General features: G+C 40.4%; 3 protein-coding genes across 6 annotated transcripts; 2 read left to right on the top strand and 1 right to left on the bottom strand.

The window, feature by feature from the left end:
- Positions 1-1,044: 1,044 nt before the first annotated feature.
- On the bottom strand, positions 1,045-8,744 carry gfod2 (glucose-fructose oxidoreductase domain containing 2). Of its 4 annotated transcripts, none has more exons than XM_040131581.1 (3): positions 8,519-8,744; positions 6,306-6,681; positions 1,045-4,783 (listed from the first exon to the last, which is right to left on the bottom strand). In XM_040131581.1, exons 2-3 carry the CDS (start codon positions 6,556-6,558, stop codon positions 3,882-3,884), a joined length of 1,155 nt encoding a protein of 384 aa, XP_039987515.1. In that variant the 5' UTR covers positions 6,559-6,681; positions 8,519-8,744; the 3' UTR covers positions 1,045-3,881. The 4 variants fall into 4 exon arrangements, with proteins under 4 accessions (XP_039987515.1, XP_039987530.1, XP_039987524.1 ...); XM_040131596.1 differs by having other exon boundaries at positions 8,608-8,744; XM_040131590.1 differs by having other exon boundaries at positions 8,612-8,744.
- Positions 8,745-11,176: 2,432 nt separating this feature from the next.
- thap11 (THAP domain containing 11) lies at positions 11,177-14,896 on the top strand. The gene has a single exon (XM_040139045.1). It carries the CDS (start codon positions 11,604-11,606, stop codon positions 12,435-12,437), a length of 834 nt encoding a protein of 277 aa, XP_039994979.1. The 5' UTR covers positions 11,177-11,603; the 3' UTR covers positions 12,438-14,896.
- Positions 14,897-18,190: 3,294 nt separating this feature from the next.
- On the top strand, positions 18,191-21,326 carry nrn1lb (neuritin 1-like b). Its single transcript, XM_040137515.1, has 3 exons — positions 18,191-18,260; positions 19,580-19,727; positions 21,023-21,326. Exons 1-3 carry the CDS (start codon positions 18,206-18,208, stop codon positions 21,324-21,326), a joined length of 507 nt encoding a protein of 168 aa, XP_039993449.1. The 5' UTR covers positions 18,191-18,205.
- Positions 21,327-22,976: the final 1,650 nt, after the last annotated feature.

Here is a 22,976-nt window from a genome sequence, read left to right as displayed (position 1 = left end):
AAGAAATAAAACAACAGAATAAAGTTAAGTAAACACATTAAACACAATACACTCATTTAAAGTTTTTACAGCCCTCTTATTGGTGCAAGATTTCATAAGTCTAAGTGATGCCCCCTTTTTTATGTAAAGCAGAAAAGATTTATGAATATGAAACTTAAAAATTATAACCTCGATCATGTATGTGTTTTCCTTTTTTTCTGTTATAATTTCAAACCCAAACAGTATACACTCAGCTGTCAGTTTATTGGGTACACCTACCTAAAACTAATGTAGTCTAATACAACAGTTCTGCAATAAATCTTCTCTTCGTGATGGTTCAATGTTCAGTTTTTGTAGAACTTGTTTTAGAGAGATGTTGATTCAAATTTATAATTTGGAAGCGTGTAATTTGTCGTGCTTTTGGTAACCTCCTGTGGAAATAAAAAATGGACACCTTTAATATTATTCTTTAAGGATGGTAGATAACAGATTTTACAAGGTTATATTCTAAAGTCGATACTGGAAAATTGAACATGACATAAAGTTGAATCAACACCTCGCTAAAACAATTATTTTTCAGTTAGATGTACGTAAAAAAAAACACCAACTGAGTGTATCATCCTTATTTGCTTCTGCAAATGTAGAAAGTTCTCAGACAAGGCTAATGTTAGTCAATCAAACCATAACAATACTTTCCAGCAAACAGCATTTGGTCATTCAGTAACTCCCACATGAATGCAGCATAATGCTTCCGTTGAGATAAAGTGATTATACGGAGACGAGGGAGGAGACAGGATGCAACATACTGCATGATACTTAAAAGTGGTTCTTCAGTCTGACTATACGTGAAGATTAGCATGCTACTATCTCTGTCTAGAACACAACTGCCCTGGGCCAAAATATTTGATTTACAAAATACTGGATTATGTTAAAAATTTAAAAATGTTGTGAACAGTTATTGGTTGGATCGTCATCTCAGTAAAGAACTGTATATCTTATCAAAAGACACTGGAACTTTTTTTTTAAAAAGAATTAATAAACCAAGGACTGAGCAAAGACACCAGATGAAGACAACTGTATTTATTAAAGGAAATATCTGTCAGGCAGATTAACAGTACAGTTTCCCGACTTAAATGCAACACATTGTGCTCAAAAAGCCTTATTTATCAATTAAAACAACACTAAAGCTAAAGATGATAAATATTACAGCTTTAAACAGAAATTCACAGGCTGAAAACACAAACACTGAACAGAATGAATGCAGGGAAACTTTTTCCACACCAAGACATAAATAAATACAAAAAGTCTTCCTTAAACAGACAAATGTTAAATTCATTTTTGCAGTGAACTGTCTGGTACAAGCATTACACTGCATTTTAAATAGGTGGCATTTTATCAGTTATCAGTGCAAAAAAACAAAACAAGAACATGTGTTGACGAGACGGTGAAAAATTGGTTGGAATGTATTTTAATAGTGGTGGGTTATGGAGCATCCTGCAGGCAAATGTGTTAGAGACACTTAATGTAAACTTGATTTAAGGTTTTTGTAAAGCACTGTTGGGATAGCGTGAGGTAAGCGTGTAACGTGTATGTGTCCTTATTTGCAAATCCTGCGTGGTTCTAAGAAGGGGGCAGACCAATCAAATCAAACCAGTACACCCCATCTTTCTTTTTAGGATATTCAGCAGAACTTAGATGCAGCGAGTGACTACATCAACCGTAAACTGTTTAACACTTCTGCCTCTTTGTCTGAACGCTTCAGAGGCACACATTTCTACTCTCACGCACATCAAATCCAGTGGTTCTACTCAATGAAAGGATCAGCAAGGTTTCAGGATGACTGGTGTAAGGGTGATGGCCCCGACCTCTGGATTCAAACATCTGTAATAACTTTTTAATGCATGGATTGCATGAAACAAAATCATGTAAAAACATATAAAATTACTTCAATGGTTAACACATGTAAACGAAGTTTTTACACACAGTTTAAACTCAGTCTTTGAATCTAAAACTTTGACAGTTTATCAATAAAAGGTCTCTTTCTAGGACAAGCCTGTTTCTGCTAATGTAAAAAGATTTAACGTGTTACTCCACCTATAATCTGTCCTCTGTGTAAGCTTGACAGGGAGCTGTTGAAAGTTGGTAGTTTCCTCTTTCACAGTCAGTTTCAGTGGTTAAATAGTTGACCATTGATGACAAGCTTTGACAGTGGAAAACATGGACCAAACAATCCTATTAAACCCTCTGGTGGTGGTGGGGTCATTCCGAACCCTGTCCTTACATATGTTCTGTTTGTTCCAAACAGTAAACATCGAACCAAAATATTACTAGGACACAAGGAATCTTTGTTGCACTATCACTCTCCTTGAAGCTTCTTGAAGTAATGTATTTATTTGGAAGTGGTATTTTGATGAAATTATGACTGAAAATACTGAGATGAGACAGGTGTGGTTTGAGGGGTTTAGATGGTTTTGATACCATGAAAACATGTCACTACTGAAATCTAGTTTAACAAGTAGGAAACTACAAATTTTTTATAGCCTCTTTTCTAGCTTATAGGGTGTGAGTGATACTCAAAAGATCAATTTATAATGAAGTACCACTTTAAGATATGGGCATTTTGAGGGTCAATGCTACAAATCAGACTTTTTATTATTCTGTTCTCTATATAGCTTATTTTACTCAATCCCTGGTATCTTCTGTTTGCCACGGCAAGCCATAACATAAAAAACCTACTAGCCCCTCTTGCAATCTTTTCAACAATCTAAATTTATGCTTATCATCACACATTTAGGAAAAAAAAATATACACAGCTCCATTATTCTTATTCTGAATTGTACAGAGGTTGATCTCCACTGGAGAATCATTCAAATTCAGACAGAATCATCACACTGCAACAAGTGAAAGTATTTTGTTATACAAATCTTTAACATGCTTTGATAATCACATTTATGTCTGAGGTAAACACTTCCATTCAGATCAAGGTGCTATTGGTGTTGGGAATACATTAAAACCAAATTATTCATAAATATATAAATGTTATATACAATAGAGATCCAAATGTTATCTTAGTTGGACTGTAAACCTACTGTAAGATTTTAACCTCACAATGTCCGAATTAACAGCTTGGACAAACTGTGCTGAACCCAAACATTCTGTATATGCTTGTGGACGTTTTGGGATTGACAGTGCCGATGCCTAGTCCACCATTTCATGGAGTATGGTAACATCCAACTCTTGCAAACACTTCAGCCGCTGCTCTGATAATGTAAACCTAAAAACTCAGAGAAAAAAAAGGGAAATATTAAAAAAATAATCCGGCATACTTGAGGAACACGTGTGTTCTTGTCGTCCAACTGCAAGGATAAGGTACTTATTTGGACTTTATGCATTTTGCTTTTGACATTAATGTATCCAGGCAAACTCCTCGAAGTGGAAAAAGAGGCTGTGGTCAGACATTCACTTGTTGATTTGAGTCCTAAGCAGTTTTGCTCTCAGCCAATATTTGACGTAGGTGTGGTGTCTTAATAACAGGTGACACTTTGCAGTCACGACTCCATGACTTTCAGCTTCAGTGAGAATAGGGACTGCGTCTACTTTTTGGCATGGCAGATACTGGCACACTTAAACTTAATATAGCGCTTTTATAATATTTTCTGTGGAGAATCGGAATAATGGAGCTGTGGATGACAATTTAGTGTACAAACAACTGTGATGGTACAAACATCCACAACACAGTTATATTCTCTAAAATAAAATATTCTGTTCAAAATGTGAAAGAATGTGAAAATGCAGAGTAGTCATGTGTAATGAAAACTGCCAAAGCAGCTGAAGTAAAGGAGCAACATTCAGAGCCCAGTTTTGTCAGACATGTAGTAGTTGCACTGGGTGTATAAATATATTTAGTTCTTATTTCTCTGCAGAGCCTCACACAGGTTGTGATTCGGATCTGGCTCCTGGCTCATGATCTCAACACACTCCCATTCTCCACTACAGCTGGACCGTTTCACCGCCTCGACCACCGTCTGCACATACAGGCCATCCTCAAATGTTGGTGCCATGGCAACTGGTCCTCGTGCCCATGACCTACGCTCCTCGTGAGCCTGAAAAGACTGTCTCAGTGCCTTTACCATGGAGCTCAGCCCCCGCAGGTGAGGCAAGGGCATCTCTTTCACCTCTGGTCCCACCCATCCACTGTCGCCTAGCAACAGCTCCTCACCTTTACTCCCATTGCGTTGCCCATACAGTTCTGTCCCTCTGGCAACCAGCCGTCCAGTGGATCCAACTACCATGACCTCGTGCACAAATGACCCTGGCATGTTGAAGTTCAGGGTCACAGTGCAACACACACCACCAGAGCTAGACCCAGTTCCCCCCATCAACATTTGGAAAAAACAAAAGTCGTCGCTGGTGACGCGGCGGATGCCTCGGATCAAACCGTTTTGTTGCACAAAGGTCCGCAGTAAGCCATGTACACGATGGGCTCGAGCACCAGTCAGGTAACTCAGAAGGTCGATGATGGCAGAGCCGACAGTGTGTAGACCACCTCCTCCCATCAGCTCCTCACAGGTCCAGCCGTACGACTGGTCCAGGAGGCTTGGGCCGTAGACTCGGACATCGCACACCTGCATTTCGCCAACATATCCCTCCACCAGCAGCTGGCGCATTGCAACAAAAGCCGGCAGGAAGCGCAGGGTATTACCCATAATGCTGAGCAGCTGGGGGTAGTATCTGGCTGCAGTCACCATCTTGAATGAATCCACAGCAGTTGCAGCTTTCTCACACACAACATTCTTACCTATACCTGCAGAGAGAGAGAGAAATATGGGGTTATTATTCAGATACGACTGAATTCAGTGATATTTGAGGTAAAGACAATGAAACTACTGCAATTTTAAATTTGGGATTCAAACTCCCACATAAAACCATTTCCTGATTTTTGTTTGTTAAACAATTGTTTTTCTTCTTTTAATTATTCTTTTATGTTGCAGGTAAAGGTGGCGAACATCGTCTTCACTATGATTCTTTATCTGCCTTTAGTTATTAAGTTTTACACACAATTTCGGCTTGACATATACTCAGTTGGTACACCAGTTTATATTACTGAGAGTAGACTAAATTTTAGAAACAGCTTTCAGTACAAACTTGCACCCTTGAAATTGACCATAGCACTGATTCAACACCTACCTAAAACAGTTTCAACAAAAAAGGTAGAGTGTATTGCACGGCTGTTGTATTGAAATGCATTTGTTTTAGCTATTTGTACCTTTAAAATGTCAACTGGGTGTATACTGTTTCGTTTTTTAAGTTATAGTACATTACATATGATTTGAAGGCGTGGTGTGAACTGTCTCAGTGCTCAGGCACACAATGGAGCTGATGGCCTTAGATGGCATTACAATCAAGTTCACTAGGTTTGTTATTCATAAACAAAAAGTCAATATTCTCCTGTAACCACATGCGATAGCAGACTGTGTGTGTATTTTTTATACATGGAGATCGGCAGCATTCAGTACCCTTTGGAATTAGTGGCGTGGATATGTCCTTTGGTGGGGACACACTCAGGAAGTTGCAAGTAAAACAGGAAGCTGAAGTCAACACTCAGGAATTCCATCAGATACAGTAAGTTAACTTAATAGATCTACTCTCCTCTGATACGACAGCATGTTGATTATGTTTGCTTCAGTGTGTTGCTGACACATGTGAGATGTGGCAAATTCCGAGTTTTTGTCTGTAAGTTTTGCTTTGGTTCCCCCCCAGATAAATACATTCCCCATGGTCATGGCTATGATCACCATTAATCACATCTAAAGAATAAACCCTAAGAAATATGTTACAGAAGAATCCAGTCATTTTCAGTATATGCATCCTTTGGGGAGTACTGTCGTCACAGTCAAAAAATTCAGATGTTACAAAGATGACCTACCACACCCAGCTGGGTCAGGTTCACAGATGCTCATACAATTTATGCCAGTGGAAACTGGAATATAAGACCTGGACCTGATGTTTAGGAAGAAAACTAAACTTATTTGAGTGTCATCATTCACATACACCCAATTCTGCATTCTGTTTTGTAAAGGAAAAAAATCTGCTGTTTATTACTTAATATCCATTAATAATATTTTCTCTCTCTCTTTTTTTTTTGCAATGCTGTTTGTTTTAATGTTTTATAGCTTGTGATGGACTGGCTACATTATTTTTGGCTCGGTAAAAATTTCAAGTTTAAATGTGCATTTAAACACTCAAAATCTCAAGGTTTTTGGACAGGGCAGCCTGGAAAAGAGAAAAATTTTAGTAACAGTGTATTTTTATTTATGACCTCTTACCCAGCGCTTTGACAGCAATCTGCCTCGTCATTGAGGGTGGAATATAGATGCAAACAAGATCGACATCTTGGTGCAGCAGGACGTCATCAGATCGGCTGGTGTGAAATGGGATGCCAAGCTCCTTTGCCAAGCAGCATGCTTCCTCCTCGCTTCGACCCCAGAGTGCATGAACCTCAAAGCCTTCAGCTTTCAACAACGGGACCAGCACCCGGGCTGTGCTCCCTGTGCCAAACACCCCAACTCCTGGCAACATGGCAGTGCCACTCACTGTGACCTTACGTGTGAACCATGGCCAGCCTAACTGACATCCCAAAAGCCTATGATCTGCTTGTCTGTCAAGGCCTTTACTTATGTCTGAAAATTTGGAAGAGTTTACCTGTAAAAATAAATGAACAGACTATTAAAGCTGGGTGACATTGACAAAATTGCAGTTTAATGCATTAATGCAACAATAATCTGGGTTACAATAGTGCAGCTTTCAAAATGCATATTTCTGAAATTACTTCACAAAATCATTTTACGCTCTTTATTGTAATGTTTGACTTATGACCAGGATAAGACATAACAAGCAAGTTACAGACACTAACTTGTCTCATGGCTCAAGATCTATATTAATGATTTGTCTCCCAACTCCTAGTGACTGTACCGACAAACAGGACAAACATGTCTGCTGGAAGTTTGGACCAGTTCTTCTTATCAGCAGTCTCTGACAGCCACTTACACTGTGTCCTGCTACATAGTTAACATGCCATTCCTCAGATTTTCCACACCCAACAAAAGTAAACGTCATCTTTACCTCTGTAGCAAGTGTAATTTATCTCTCTATGTGTATGACCTTAACCTGGTTAAACACTAATTTAGTGGCATTTTTGTAACAGTGATTTTATCAACAATTTATATAATTACATTACATAATGTTCATTCTTGACCCAGTGCTACTTGTTCACTAACTTAAATATGAAATACTGTGCAGCTCAGCTCGCCTGAGGCCCTCCCAACTATCCACTTACCTTTGATGTTTTTTTTTTAATCTAACTCTATTGACCTGTAACTGCTGTGTGGATTTCAGTCATCCATGTAATTGTCGTTTGACTACAGTTGGCTTGTGTGGTGGGAGCACCTGCCCACAGTATTAGAGCTGCAACAATTAGCTCATTAATTGATTAGCCAGTAGTAAGAAAACTAATCAGCAACTATTTTGATAATCAAATAATCATTTTAAGTCATTTTTAAAGCAAAATGTCATATTTGCTGTTTCTAGCTTCTCAAATGTGAGGATTTGATCCTTTTCTTTGTCATACATGATAGCAAACTGAATATCTTTGGGTTTTGGATTGTCAATTGAAAAAAACAAGACATTTGAAGATGTCACATTAGTCTATGAGAAATTAGAACTGGTATTTTCCACTACTTTCTGGCATTTTATGGACAAAACCATTAATTTATCAACTGAAAAAAACAATCAGCCAATTAATCGATATCGTTGAAAAGATGAAACGATTAATCGTTTCAGCTTTACACAGTATTATTTGTTTTTTTGAGAAGTCCTTGTAGCTGAAAGCTAATATAAGCTGCGCTTTCTTTGCTGAGCACTAATGAGGTCGGGCAAATAATTACAATATTATAAACATGTATTTATGTGAGAAGAGCTGATGTTAATGTTGGAGTAGTGGCTGGCAGGAGCTGACTCTGTGCCTCACTTGTCTCCCTGTAGCCATGACTGTACAACAGACTGATAGAGGCGTGTGTGTGCCTGTGCACCTGCATTACCTATGTAGCCAGGGTTAAAACACCGTAGTCAAACAAACATACATTTACCAGGCTGGCAGCAACTGACACCTCTCTCTCTCTCACTCTCTGTCTCTCTCTCACACACACACACATCACTGAAAAGTGACCTTGCCGTGCTGTACTGCTGTCGGCTGGTCTGATAACAAAGCCCAGCCACACCAAATTGTCGCTGTTGAGATCAATAATAGTTGGGCATTGGCGTAAATTATTACGGTAACACAAACCTGGGAGAAAGTGGCCCCTCTTTACCCAACAAAGGCCTGTGTTGGTTATGTACTCCGGATAGCTAAGGCTCCCACACACTAAGCTAGCTCTTCTCAGCTGCTCGAAACTCAGGTTATTGATAACGTTAGCTAGCACGTTCAGCTAGCCGGCCAGACAGCCGCAAAGCCAGTTAAAAAACTCGCGACAAACGTACGTACCTTACAGAGTTAATATCTGAAGTTAATGTGTCCGACCGTCTTTAAAAGCGCTAAAATGACAATCCGTGGTGAAATGTAAGGTTATCTACCTACTGTATTGACCAGGACATCAGCAGCTGCGGTGAGTGTTGAGCCGGGCGCTGCCCAGTTGCTAATGGTAACTTCGGCAGCAACGGCAGGACTGTGGGGGGAGCCGGAGATACTACAAGGCGCTGGAGATGGGTCACCAGCGGAGAATTCAGTACGGGACACATAGGCGACACGAGCTAGTCTCGAAAATGTGGCCTCTAAACACCAAAAATACGTAAGGTTGATCATGCGAAACGTATTATTTTGCAGGTAACAGATTCAATCACTAGCAGTGACTGTTAATGTTTTTTGGTTGAAAGTCATAGAACAAAGTTAAAATACACAAAACGACCACAAAGGTAGGCAAGGAACCACAAAGAAACTCAAAATGACTACAGACGAAAAATGATCAAATAGAGACACAAAACGACCACAAATTGACGCAAAATGGTCTCAAAGAGACACAAAACATAACACATAACACATAGGGTTGAAAACAACTTCTAAGAACATATGCAAAATGACCACAGAGCTGCAAAACAATCATAAAGTGACACAAAACAACACAGCATTTGTTGTCATTTTGGGTACCTTTCAGTCCGGTGGTCCCATAAACCCATCCAGGAATATAGGGGTGCTCCTGGAGCAGGGACAATCGTGGAGCACGTGTTTTCCCATGACTCAGTACACTTGCCTGGCTTTTACAAAGCATAGACCTCCTTTGAAAAGTAACTTTATGTAGACAGTTTTTTTTTCTTTTTTTGGTTCAGCATATTTATGCAAGTTAACTTTCTTCTATATGTTGTTATTTTTGACCAGAATGTATAACATCAAAACAAGAGAAAATATAAGTTACATGACCAAAATCTACAATGACAGTGACTCAAACACACATACACACACACACACACACGCACACATAGACACACAAATGACCCAGAGAACCTGTATAGTCATAGATAATGACATAATTACAGCATTAATATTATATTAATATCAATATAGTGTTATCCTATTCTGTTACCAAAACAGTCCATGTTTTCAACCAAGATATAGAGACAATTCTTCCTGTGTAGTCTACCTGACTTAAAATTTTACAAATTTAAGGTAAGAAGTTTCAGTCTGGCTGTATCTTGCAATTCAAGCTACAGATGTGTCTGCTAGTTTACAGAGAAGGGTCTGACATGTAGATCAATAGATAATATCCAAAAGTGTCTGAGTAATGGTTGAATGGGGATCATAGGAAAGATGACAGGAATGCAGAGCAATCCGCAACCATCCAACTTCATGGATGAAATTCAACAGCCAAACCATTTCATCCTCCACGGGGAGATCTGGAGCTGTTATGTCCCTGTGGTTGCGACCACAAAAGCAAGTACACAAGAGAATGCTATAAGGCCATCAGGTGGGTGATAAAGGTTACTACCACAAGGCTGTACACTGTGCTGTTTCAGATGGCAAGATTGGCAAAGCTGTGGCAGGAAACAGGTTCAAAATTGGACTGTATTCAAATTAAACAACACTTAATATTTCCTTTCAAACCTCTGAAATTCTGTCACATTTAATATGGACACGTGGAGTTTCACCTTCCATGGATGCTTGATGTGAAACAATAAAAATATAACAAACACTATAACACTGCTTTGCTTCACCACCAGTACATATGTTGGGAAAAAAATGACAAAGTTTATCCTAGAGTTTTAATTAGCCGTTGTAACTGAAAACTCCTGCACGGGGCCTTGGACCATCCAGTTCTAATATGCATGGAAAATAATATCTGCATGAATGTAAACAGATAACTGAAAAGCATGTTTTTTTTTTTTTAAATAGTCTGCATTATGTATGAAGGTATTGTTTTTCAAAATGCTGACATTATTTTATGTGTGCTTGTATTATAACCAGTAGTGCAATGTAACTAAGAACATTTACTCAGGTACTGTACTTAAGTACAAACTCAAGGTACTTGTACTTTAATTGAGTAGTTTCTTTTCATGTTACGTTATACTTCCACTCCACAACAATTTAGAGGAATATATTGTAGTTTTTATTCCACTACATTTATTTGACAGCTGTAGTTACTAGTTATTTTACATATTAAGATTTTTGCACACAAAACATATGAAAGGCTTTGTTATGAAATAATCTACTGTATTAAAAATATATACACATATACATGAAAAGTCGATTAGTTGATTGACAGAAAATTAATTTGCAGCTATGTTGGAAATGGTTTGAGTAATCTTCAAGCAGAATGAAAACATTCAATGTTTTTTTTAAATTTTTTTTATTAATTTTAAGGTTTGGATTATTGGTTGTACAAAACATGCTTTGTGTGTCATTGTTTGTCAATGTAATGATATGAAATATATATCACTGTATCAGTCACAAGGGATATTTTACTGCATGGAGTACTTTTACTCTTAATACTTTAAGTAGATGTTCCAGGTTGTACTTATATGCCTTTCCTTAAATTATTTTTTCATGGTGTTATTACGTTGTGGCACTGGTAGCTTTACTTGAGTAAAGGATCAGAATACTTCCTCCACCGCTGACTATGACTAAACAGAATGATTTGTAAACAATGCACCTCTCTGCGCTCAGGTGTGTTTCCACCCCCTGACCAGCAGGGGCGCTAGAGCGCTGGCGGACCTGGACAGGAAGCGCAAGGACTCATGGTACTTTTAGTTCTCAGTGGAAGACGGTTGGCCCGATAACACAGCGAAGAACAAAACCACACATTTACCAACGAAAATAAAATACCAGCCGCAAATTCAGCACAAGTACACACTGTGTGTGCTCCGAGTCCGGATAAGTTCGGGTGGATTCAGTCGTCGTACGGAGAGCATCGGCTCAGTTTTTGGTGAAAAATAAACAGGAAGTTGTTAGCGTTGTGGGACGTGTAGTTCCGCTTGCAGGCCGCGGGGCTTGATAACAACGCACAGAATAAAGAAACAACAACAAAATATTACAAGCTTCACCCCGAGACCGTGTCTTTACCCTCGGCGCTGAGGCAAACATGCCCGGGTTCACCTGCTGTGTACCTGGCTGCTACAACAACTCGCACCGGGACCGGGACCTGCGCTTCTACACGTTTCCTAAGGACACCGCGCTGAGGGAGCTGTGGCTAAGGAACATCTCCCGGGCTGGGGTCAGCGGTTGCTTCAGCACCTTCCAGCCCACCACGGGGCACCGGGTCTGCAGCGTGCATTTCGCCGGCGGGAGGAAAACCTACAGCATCCGTGTGCCGTCCCTTTTCCCTCTGCGGGGCGTGAATGAGCGCAGGAGTCGGCGGGGCAGAGGCAGGAAAGTGTCTGCGGGGGTTCCTGCCCCCGCCGCCGCAGCGACCTCCGGGATTGTCATCACCAGCGTCCTGGGCAGCACGGCGGAAGGAGCCGAGGGCAATGCTGGTGGGGAGGCGAGCGACGACAGCATCACCGTGGTTCAGATAGGCCAAAACGGAGAGTACCTGGGCACGGCGCGGCTGCCCGCCCAGTCAGAGGGGACTTGTTACACCGCGCCCGTCGGCAGTGCGGACGAGCTCACCGCCGACGACTCGTCGGTCGAAACCACGTCCGCCTTGCACCAGCTGCCCGTGCAGTACGTCAGTGTGACCAGCAGCCCGCTGGACCATTCGTACTCGCTGACCACCGGTACCACGTCGGCCGAGCTGCTGCGGAAACTGAACGAGCAGCGGGACATCATCGCACTGATGGAGGTGAAGATGAAGGAGATGAAGGCAACCATCCGCCAGCTGCGGGTTGCCGAGGCCAAGCTGCAGGAGGAGGTGCGGGAGCGGGACCGGCTGCTGTACGGGAACTCGGTGGCTTTCAGCGTCCGGAAGAAAATCTGATGGGTGGACATCACCGGAGACGACCCGCTACAGAGACTTAGACTAACGGAGATGACACCGAGGGGTTTGAAGACAGCATATCCAGCCCTATTTTGTATAAAACTACGAGCGATGACAATTTATTTTAAACGAGTAGAGCTGATTTTTCGTAGGCCTGATGTTAAAAAAGAAAAAGAAAAAAGAAAAAAAAAGAAAAAGTTGGCTGCCTAGTTTATGTAGCTGATAGTAATAACCTCGTTGCTAATCAACATGCAAACATGCACAGTCCACTACTGGTCTGCAGCCCATCCAAGGTCAATAATACATATTTCATTTATTCAGACGGGACTCGTAGTCTGCACAGACAAGTTAGGCGGGCTTACATATTTATAACCGGACTGAGGGGAAGATGCTGAAAGCTACCTAGTTGCATATAAAGTTTTCCTCCTTAAGATTTCTCCGACAAAGTTTTTATTTCCTTATTTTTGAACTGAAATTAGGAGGTTGGTGCAAGAAATCTCTCACAGTAGATTGCAGAGCTAATGTAAAGTACACCACACTGAAGTACCCATAGGATTTTTTGTAACCAAAAACACTATTATTGGTACACTTATGGTGTTAATCTGTGACATAAAACTCTACCATGACCTGATCTGAGTTGCCTTCACAGGTACTTTAAGTTGTTTTCCTCTTTTTTTTTTTGTTGCTAAAGACATTTGTGCGACAGAAAAGGGACTTCCTTAAAGAAAAAAATCCTTATAACTTGACAGGGCACTCAGAAGATGAAATCTCATTAAAGGATGTTTCTTGAAGATATGCATTATGTTACATTTTACTGTTTTCCTTTTCCTTAAGGAAATCATAAGAGAAGTACATAGAAAACCCTTTTCGCAAGATACTTTATGCAACTAGAACATGTATGTCTGAGGTGGGTTTATGAAACAGCGCCTGCTTGTTTCTGTGTGATTCGTTCATTTTATGTGCCTGTTTATGGTCAGATTGTTTTTCTCTCACAAAGAAAGTTAGTGGCTGCATCTCTCCGTCCTGTTCATGTTTCATGCACAGGATGTTACACACATTTCAGATTTTTGAACTTGCTCTCACAGCTATGCTCTGCTGTCATTTTGAAGTAAATTTCATTTTGAAATAGCGCCGATTCACGCTGAGTAATTCCTCAAGTCAACAAATTTGTCCTGACCTGTCCAGTGTCACAGTAACAAAACAGAAACAGACTGTGGGTCAGAAGATCCTGTAGTATTTTTTTTCTGAAAAATAGTTTTTACCTTTGAGTTAAGGGAGGTTGGGCTCATCCAACTGGGGTGAAAACTCACTGGGCTGCAGTGAGGGCTTTTGTTTGGGCTCTTTTTAGGAAAGATGAGGTAAAAATTTGAATCTCCAGTGGCTCCAGTAAGCTCTATTGTCAAGTACCAGGAGGATTTTTTTCAGCTGTGTTGAATTGTGGAAAAGTAATAAAATTTGTAACATATTAAATTCTCAGTCATGAAGACTTTTGATTGGCACAAAACATGAACTCAAACATCAAATCTATTATAACATGATATTGATTTGCAGTTTTATACACCTGTTAAGTGATGTTTGGTGCTTAAAGCATAACCTATCATATTCTACTACAGTGAGAGCACTCTGAACAAGATGTCGCCATAAAAACTTAGAAAAGATGAAGTGTACAACCCGTCATTTTATCTGTTTCTTTTGAATTATTTTTGAAAAAAATTGTTGTATTTGGAGTTTGGTGAGAAACAACACAAATGTCTCAAAAGTAATGAAGCCCAGAGATCTCTGTTTAGGTTTCAGGGAGGACTGTTATTTAGGGTTAGCTTAATTATGAATTTATGCAGTGATTACTCTGTCAGATTAATTGATCAATCATTTAGGCCATATAATGTACAAAAATAATTGAAAAAAGTAGCCATTTTTCCATAGGAAAAAACTATGTGTTCAGGTTGGTTGTCTTGATGAACACACGATACGCTGTGGTTTTTAAAGCATTAAATTGTCATATTCGGGAAACCAGCAAGTGATTTGGTGTTTTTAATTCATCAATCACTTAAGATAATTAACTGTGTGTCAAAAAAAAACCGGATTCATCCTCTGCTGATGAACTTCCAGTCATTTCAGCTCCCTGGTTTCAGTGTTTGTCTCCATACAGTGCAGCATGAGGTATTTAAGTCACAGTACAAACAACAAGTGGTAAAATGTGTGTTGTGATCGGCAGAGTGCACGGTCCGATGTTGCACCATGATTTTCACCCTCTAGATGGCGGTGGGATAAAAACTTGAAGAGCGGAAGCTTTAGCTCCTGTCTACATGTACTGTATCTGTGTGTGTGTGTGTGTGTGTGTGTGTGTGTGTGTGTGTGTGTGTGTGTGTGTGAGTGTGTTGGCAGCTTTGATCATTATTTGTTGAATGGTTGCTCATATTAAAGCACTGAAATGTTGAGTGTCACAATGTGAATCTAAACCTGTAATGCAGTTCCTCAAACCAAACTTAAAACCTGTAATTTTAAACACCAATCGTGATAATTTGTTACATGAAGCAGAGAAAGAGGGAGAAGTGGATGAATGGATGGATAGAGAGCAGTGGAGAGAGCGAGGATCCAGATCCTAATCTCATCAGGATTTTTTTTTTTTTTTTTTACTCCCCACAGTGTTGCATAATGCCGTAATCCAGCGCTGTCAATCAAACTTGCACAACTCTGTCTTCCTTTTCTGTGGTTGCTGCCATTTACCACGGCCGTCTTTACATTCTGGCCAAACGACAGCTTCTCATGTCAGATTGTCTCATCCTAACTTCCACCAAGGAGGACACTGTTGTCACCAGTGTCCGTCTGTCTGTCTGTTTGTTTGTTTGTTTGTTTGTTTATTTGTTAGCAGGATTATGCAAAAAGTACTGAACCAATTTGCAGCCAACTTGGTTGAGGGATGGGGAATGGGCCAGGGAAGAATCCGTTACATTTTGGTGAAGTTCCAGGAATTTTTTTTTATGACTTTCCATAACATTTTGAGAGAGGGCATTTTTTTTGACATTTTCCTCAATATTTTGCCTTGGCGGTGGTATGAGCTCTACTGAGTGCATTTTGTAGTTATTCATTGTATTTTGATAACAAAATATTCTGACTGAAAATTACACTTTTGGGTTTATCTTGGTCCTTATGTTTTGAAAATATTAAACAAGGAACACTAAAGATTTTTCTTGAAATAGAATATGTGACAAACTTCACGTGCCTTTTGCAATTTAAGATATCCGTCTGTTAAGCTGTCCACCAAAAGCCCTTAGTGGGTGTGTATTACTCTAGGGCAGGAATGGACTTTGACGTACAGCTGAGAGTACAGCTGTTATTGTCCAAAGCGGTGAGTCTTCAGATAATTTTCTGCTGTGGAAATCATCAGACTGTCAGTCCGTCATAGAACTTGTTTTTTGTGTTCTTGATTTTTTTTTTTTCTCAGAGATGTAAGGATCATAATAATTGTACAAATTTTAATTTCTCGTTACACGTATAACAGTTCGTAGGTTCTGAATGGAAGCATCAGCTTTCCAAAGAGTTTGCTGTTGTGTGAATCATTTATGTCTGCATTGCTATAATTGTAAATATGGCTCAGCTTGATGTATTTTTGAGGCATGCAGAATATCAGGTTCTGACGCATTTAAAGAGCTGATGTGTCTGTCCTGATTAATATATGTTACACTAAAACGAATTAAGCTTTCAGATTGCTTTGGGGTTGGGTCTTACATATTATTTGATCAAATACTGTATTTGCTGATTTAAATCTAAATCTTTGCCAGTTGCAGTGTTTGTATTTTATTGAGGCAGAGTTATTGTACAGCCGCTTGTGATTAGGCAACATTTTTTTTGGCCATTAAAATTTGTTACTATTAGAAATCCATTGGGGCCACTGTGACTCAGGCTGAACATCTTTGTTGTAGATGAGGGCATTTACAGACACCTACCAAACACACACGGGGTATTTTCATAGTCCACAGATGGCTTTTTGGTGTGGCCTTGATATACCCTCTATGTCCCTACAACTAGATTTGGAATTAATAGATCTAGAATAAACTGTCTATATAAGAATGTTTCCACAGATTATACCACTTTTTTTGAGCAGAAAAAATGCACTGTGGTGTAGGAAAATCTGAGTGGAACTATCAGACAACAGTGGGAAAGTCATACGTCTGGGTTAAACAAAATCTGGGGTTCACTAGAGCACTCAAGGGTCAGGACAGGTCCTACTTTGAGCTTCTAGCGCAACAAAACCAGCAGGTAAGACAACCCCTGGTCAGCAGGAATGTTGCTGGGAGGAGAACGATTAGTGTGGCACTTGACACATCTGTATGGCGAGGTTCTGAGCAGGAGGAGTCTCTGACACACACCTGACAACAGAGGGTTGAAAAAACAATCTGATTCAGAGTGAAAAAGACATTTCAATAGCAAGATGATATACAGTACCTTGTGAAAAGTATGTGGACACTTGAACATTAAAGCCATACATTATTGATTATTATGCTGCTGTAACAGCCTCCACAACATTTTGGAAACGTCTTACATCCACAAACAAAACAAAACAAAACAAAACAAACAAACAAAAAAAACCCAACCCACATCTGCTGAGCTAATACAGATGTTTTAAGGGAGACTCAGGGTTGGAAATGCTGCCAGAGTAGCTCCCATGATGTATTGATTCGTGGCAGCAGCTTCAGACAGACAGCTTATTCTGCAGTTAATGGTTGTTTTAAGCTGCAGATTAACAATAGGGTTACCATTCCTCCTGTGTCAGTATACAGATGTGAACCAGGACTTATACTAATGCATGGAATGTGAGCCATCTGGGGAAGGGGGGGGTTGTAGCAGGGGATTTGGACGCTGAGAGGGAGAGAACAGGGATGCAAGACAGGTTCTCAAGTAAGGAAAGTTGGGAATAAATGAGATGGTTTACAGTCCATGCATGCATTTTTTTAAATTCTCTGTCTCTCTCTCTCTAGTCTCTAGTTAAGACTGTTTTTACACATCACAGTCACAGTGAATCTCCCCTCATGACCCACATACAGTAGCTGTAGATGATTCTCACATGGGTCGCTACTATTCTCAAGAGGGTGCCCTGCATCTAGGTTGGACTCCCAAGTGGGCTGGCTTGTCTTATCCTCACTGGGACGTCATCCATCTGTCCACATGAAAAAGAATCCTCCTGACACCCCTGATGTTTCCTTCTAGCATCATTTGTGGAAAACTCCTTGTTCAGTAGTAAAACCAAGTGTTTGCAGCATGCAGATGTGTGTGAACTAGTCAGAGATGGTGTCTGAGTGTGTTGAGTGCGCAATCTCCATCATATTATATGTATTTTATTTGGTTTTCAAATAAATGCTCTAAATATTGAAGACCGGAAATGAAAACGCTCTAATCCAGTGTGCTGTGTTGTGATGTTGTCATTGGTCTGCTGTCTCCAAGCTCTCCATGGCTCTCGCCTTGTGCCCCTCCCCTGTGCACATGTATCCACATACTCACACATGCACACACACACACACACATATACACACACATCCTCTTACTCTCCGCAATGCATCGCTCCCTTTCACTGTTAATCCAGCCGGGTTGTGCCTCTGTGCATAGCTGTACTTTTGCAATCTGATGAATTCCCAGCGGATGGCAGGACACATCACATTTTAAAGCAGCAAATTTCCACTCTTTGGATTCACAGCCAGCTGGAGCTTCACATCAGAGCCTCTGGATCAGAGGAAGGACCCAGCTCCAAGGGACTTTCGCTGAGCCAAACTATGAAGTCCCACCCGGGCACTGTGACTATGCTGCTGCCTATCGCTCTCTGCCTGGGTGAGGATGTCTTTTTACTCTCCAGTTGTTGTCTGAGTGTGTGTGGGAGAGAGGAAAAAGTTTGGTAGTGCTGAGTTAGCTTTGCCTGTCTCATTTTGAACACCATTGCTGGTTTTACTAGTTTTTTCTTCACGTGTCTGTTTCTGTACATGCAAATGTCTTTTCTCCAATTTGACTTCAGGTAGAAAGCCTGGTTGATAAGAGGAATTTCAGCTGGTTTGTCAGAAAAAGACCAAGGTAGTTAACACGACTGGTCAAGGATATTTCATTCAGCTTATTCTGAAACTGCGGAGACAAAGGTTTTACAAATGCACTTACCTTAATGAAATGCTCACTGTCCCCTCATGTTCTGATTGTCTCTCTCTCTCTCTCTCTCTCTCTCTCTCTTTCTGTGTGTTTGTGTGCGTGTACGTGTGCAAGCAGTTGGGTGTACAGCATCATGTATTTGGGTGTGAATTGGGCAATCTATCACTTTCAAGGTTTTTTTTACAATCAGAATTACCATATGTTTTACAGATAGAAATATCATAATGAAAAAAATGCCAGTAGGACGAACAATACATTACCAGTCATGAGACAGTACAGACGCATAAAAGTAGGCAAGCCTGAGGCCTGAAACCAGAAGAGTGGAAGCTGTTGTAGCTGCAGAATAATGTCCATGGACTGAGGTGTTCAACGATCACATATGGGTGTAATGTTCAAGTTTCCACATACTTTGGCCATATAGTGCACTTTTGACTCTGGAGCAGCACACCCAGGGCTGCCGACATCTGGATTCGTCCAGAGATGTCTTCCAAGACAACAACAAAGCATCTGCATGGGTCCAATGCCCAGGAAGAAATCTCACTCATACATACCCTTGTGTACAAATTTACTTTCACCGGAAGTCCTCTGTTCCAAATCAGTTTTTAAATATTCCAGTCAAAATTTGTGTCACAACTTTTCAGGAACTTTTTTGTGAAAACTCAGAACCAATTCCAGTGTCCTGTGTAATGTATGAGCTGATTAGTGCACCCAGACAGCTCACACGTGGTTTTGTGGTCGTACACTGAGTTTGGCTTTGCAGGATATATAATCCCTCCAGATGAATGGAGTACAACATATTTCTGTATTTTTTTTGATCCATCTGTGCACTGGATGGATCATGTCGCTATAAAAGTATCTACAAGAATGGAGTGATTTTCTTTTCAGTTTGTAAATGCACACATACTGTGTTTACAATGTCCCTATATAAACATTCACTTCTTTACCATTTCTGATGAAACTATCTTAATATAGAGTTCAAATATACTTTTCTCTTCTCCTTTCCGCCCCACCAGGCTTGGTCCCTGTGTGTTTCGGAGCTGCAATTCCTGTTTCCTGTGGTTCCATCTACAAGAGTTTTGCTCAGTGTTTACTCACACTTGGGGACAGTTTGGTGGAAACACAAAAAGAGCAGAGCACACAGGACATCGATGCAATATGCAGGTGTGTGTGTGTGTATGTGTGTTTGACTGCCTGTCAGCGTGGTAACCATCCAGTTGCACCTTGTCTGTCCTGATACAACTTGTTTCAAATTGTTAAAGTTGTAATCCTTAAAGCTGCTCTTGTTTCATGTTAATGTCTGTATTAGCATCGCTAGTGGTGTGGCAATATCAGTGCCAGTCCCAGTCGGTCTGTTTGTCGGTCCACCACTTTGGTCCAGACTGAAATATCTCAACAGCTACTAGATGGAGTGCCATGAAATTTTGTACAGACATTCATGGTCCCCGGAGGTTGGTCCTCCTACTCATTCTGACTTCATTCTGACTTTTCATGTAGTGCCACCATGAGTCGGACATTTTTGGCTTTTAGTGGATAGATTGTGTTGAAACTCTCGTGACTACACACCTGCAAAACTAATCACATTCCCATCAACCTCAGCTGTACTTCCTGATTTCTTTAATTAGCAAATGTTAGCATGTTAACACACTAAACTAAGGATGGTGAAAATGTTATACCTGCTAAACATCAGCATGTTAGCATTGTCATTGTGAACATGTTAGTATTTAGCCTAACCTCACAGAGCTCCTGCATGGCTGTAAACTCTTAGACTTGTTATATTCACACTGGATGTGAACTTGTGATGACCCAACAGAGAATTATCACCCGCAAGTTCCTTTGAGATGTCCAGTCGGGTTTGGCTTTGTGGCCTGCAATGTTATGGTTTTAGGTCCAGACTCTTCGGTCTCATCAGCTTCATTTCGAGATACAGCAGGCAGCTCTCTGCAGAGAAAACATCTTCTCCACCAAAAAAAACCAGAAAAAAAAACATGATGCATTTCTGCCAGAGTAGCTGCAGCATGTTTCCTAGAACCTGTACTTTTAAAACATTATCAGCAGTAACAACAGGTGTTGTCAGATATACACAGGCAAAAAAGTTAAAGATTTTAACCTTAAAGAGTAATTTGACACTGTATTGTTTCACTGCCCTCTCTCAAGTCTGTTTCTGTTGGACCTGGTCAGAGGTGTGCTCTGCTGCACCTGTTACCACACCTGACAGTGCTGTCACGGGGTCCTACAGTACATCACTGTAGCAACATGAAGGGTTAAACCACTGGATGTGGAGATTTTTTGGAGAGTGTTAATTACTCTTCAACCTCTGCTCAGCAGTTCACCATATGTAATTTCATTGCTGTATTATTGTACTTCAATTTCCACACACTTTCCTGGTGTTAGACGCATTACAGTCATTGCATTTTACGCTTAACGCTGACATCTCTTCCTGTCCTGGCTCCTCGAAGGTCCTGGAATGCGTTCCACGTTTGTGCAAACTCAGCTCTGGCCGGCTGTCCTGGAGAGGCAGCAGCTGTCTGGGAGTCTCTCAGACAAGAGTCCAGGAAGACGAAGTTTTCTGGAAACCTCTACGACATGTGTGCCAGCCGCACCACCCTCGCACCCAGCGCCGTGCCTGCACCCCAGAGCCCCCCCACCTCCGACCAGACCAACCAGGAAACACTGAAGGGGCAAACATACAAGCACAGCCCCACCCTCAGCACACTGTTTTTCCCCATATGCAGCACGCTACTAGCTCTGCACAGGAGTTAGTTGGTTAGTTAGCTGATCAGTCCATGTGATGACAGCTGGTCATGAGAGTCCTTCACCCCCCACGATCCGAAGACACGAGGGTAAACTCTCTTCACAAGACACACTCATCATGATTACATATCAATCCTTAAATCAGGACTTCAGAAACTGGAACATAATGAAGTACTTGGTTCGGTGGTATGATTTTACATGCATTGCCCTCAGAGAGGACAAAGACGTTGCTCTAATTCTGACATAAATATTTACATTATCCATTCTGCTTTCTGCTCTAATGCATCTCTTTCTTAGATATGGGGATTTCACATTTCCAGTTCAACTGTTAAATTAAATTCACATCATGTACTATTGCTTGGTCATACCATTTTAGGCTGGAGTAACAAACAGTTTAATCCAGGGAGGGAAGAAGACGAAGACCCTCCTATTACTGAGATATTTTAGCTGAAAGAAAAATCTTCCCAATAAGCTAATATTTATAGTACACACTTCAATTTGTATTATTACTGCAGAATATCAGTATTACCAGGCGATTTTTAAGGCCAAGAGAGAATTGGGGGAATTTTTTGATGCCAGGTGTTCAGATCTGTTTGTGATCTAATCAGGTATGACCCAGAGGAGAGCATTATCACAGGGGGAAAAACAACGTTTTTGTGCAGAAAGTTTAATTCACCACCCTGTACGACTGGTGTAATGTCAGAAAATCAGATTTCTGTGGAAGGATTCTTTGCAGTGTGTGCATGCTTGTTAAAGAAATAAATTTTATCACTTGTTTGAAACCGTGTCATCTCATGTGACTCCTTTCAGTGGTTTTCCCGTCCTCTTTAAGCAGTTATACTGTATGATGCTTTTTCTACTATGAACTGCTGGTTACAGTAAAGTTCCACTTTAACCAGTTTAATAACTTTATGTATCCCCTGTGGGGCAATTAAAACGAATACATAGCAGAGCGCGCACTTCTCAATAAAACACATAGGACAAAATAATACAATAAATAATAACAAAGTACTAAAAAGTATTCAAAGTATAAAGTATAACAAGTACATGCCAAGTACATAGGTCAGTGGTGTGAAGAAGGACAAGCGTTTCCCAAATTTCATCCTCGTAACATTACAGTTGCCGTAATGTTATTTAATGTTGTATAACTTTTCTTACTGAGTGAGTTCTGTCATGCATTCGCACCCTGCATTTTACTCACTGGTTTACCAATGTATTTACTGGTTTTTTTCTGGTTTTGTTTTTGGTTTATTTGCATTATTCTAATATTTTTCACAGCACTATGGAGTGGTTCATGCCTCTTTGTTTCACTCTGATTTTTGAACCAACAAAAACTTAAATTAAAGTTGTGCTGACACAAAAAAAGAGTTTTTTCCCTTAAATCACAACTATTGCTTTTCTTGAAATTGTGTGTATCAGTTTTGTGCATGTGTTTGTGTGTGTGTGTGTGTGTGTGTGTGTGTCTGTCTGTGTGTGTGTGAGTGTGTGTGTGTGTGTGTGTGTGTGTGTGTGTGTAATCTTAATACTCTTAAACTGTTTCATAACAGCAGAATCATGAGTAGATTAATCTCATCTGACTTTATTCATCCACAGTGTAGCAGGTTGCACCTCAAAATCCTTCAAAACCGTTTCAGTGCCCCCAGAGTGTGGAGGATAAAA

The sequence above is a fragment of the Xiphias gladius genome, chromosome 1 (genome assembly GCF_016859285.1).
Source record: "Xiphias gladius isolate SHS-SW01 ecotype Sanya breed wild chromosome 1, ASM1685928v1, whole genome shotgun sequence".
Taxonomy (NCBI): Eukaryota; Metazoa; Chordata; class Actinopteri; order Istiophoriformes; family Xiphiidae; genus Xiphias; species Xiphias gladius.
Note: the sequence above shows the minus strand (reverse complement) of the source record. Positions and strands in the feature narration are given on the sequence as shown.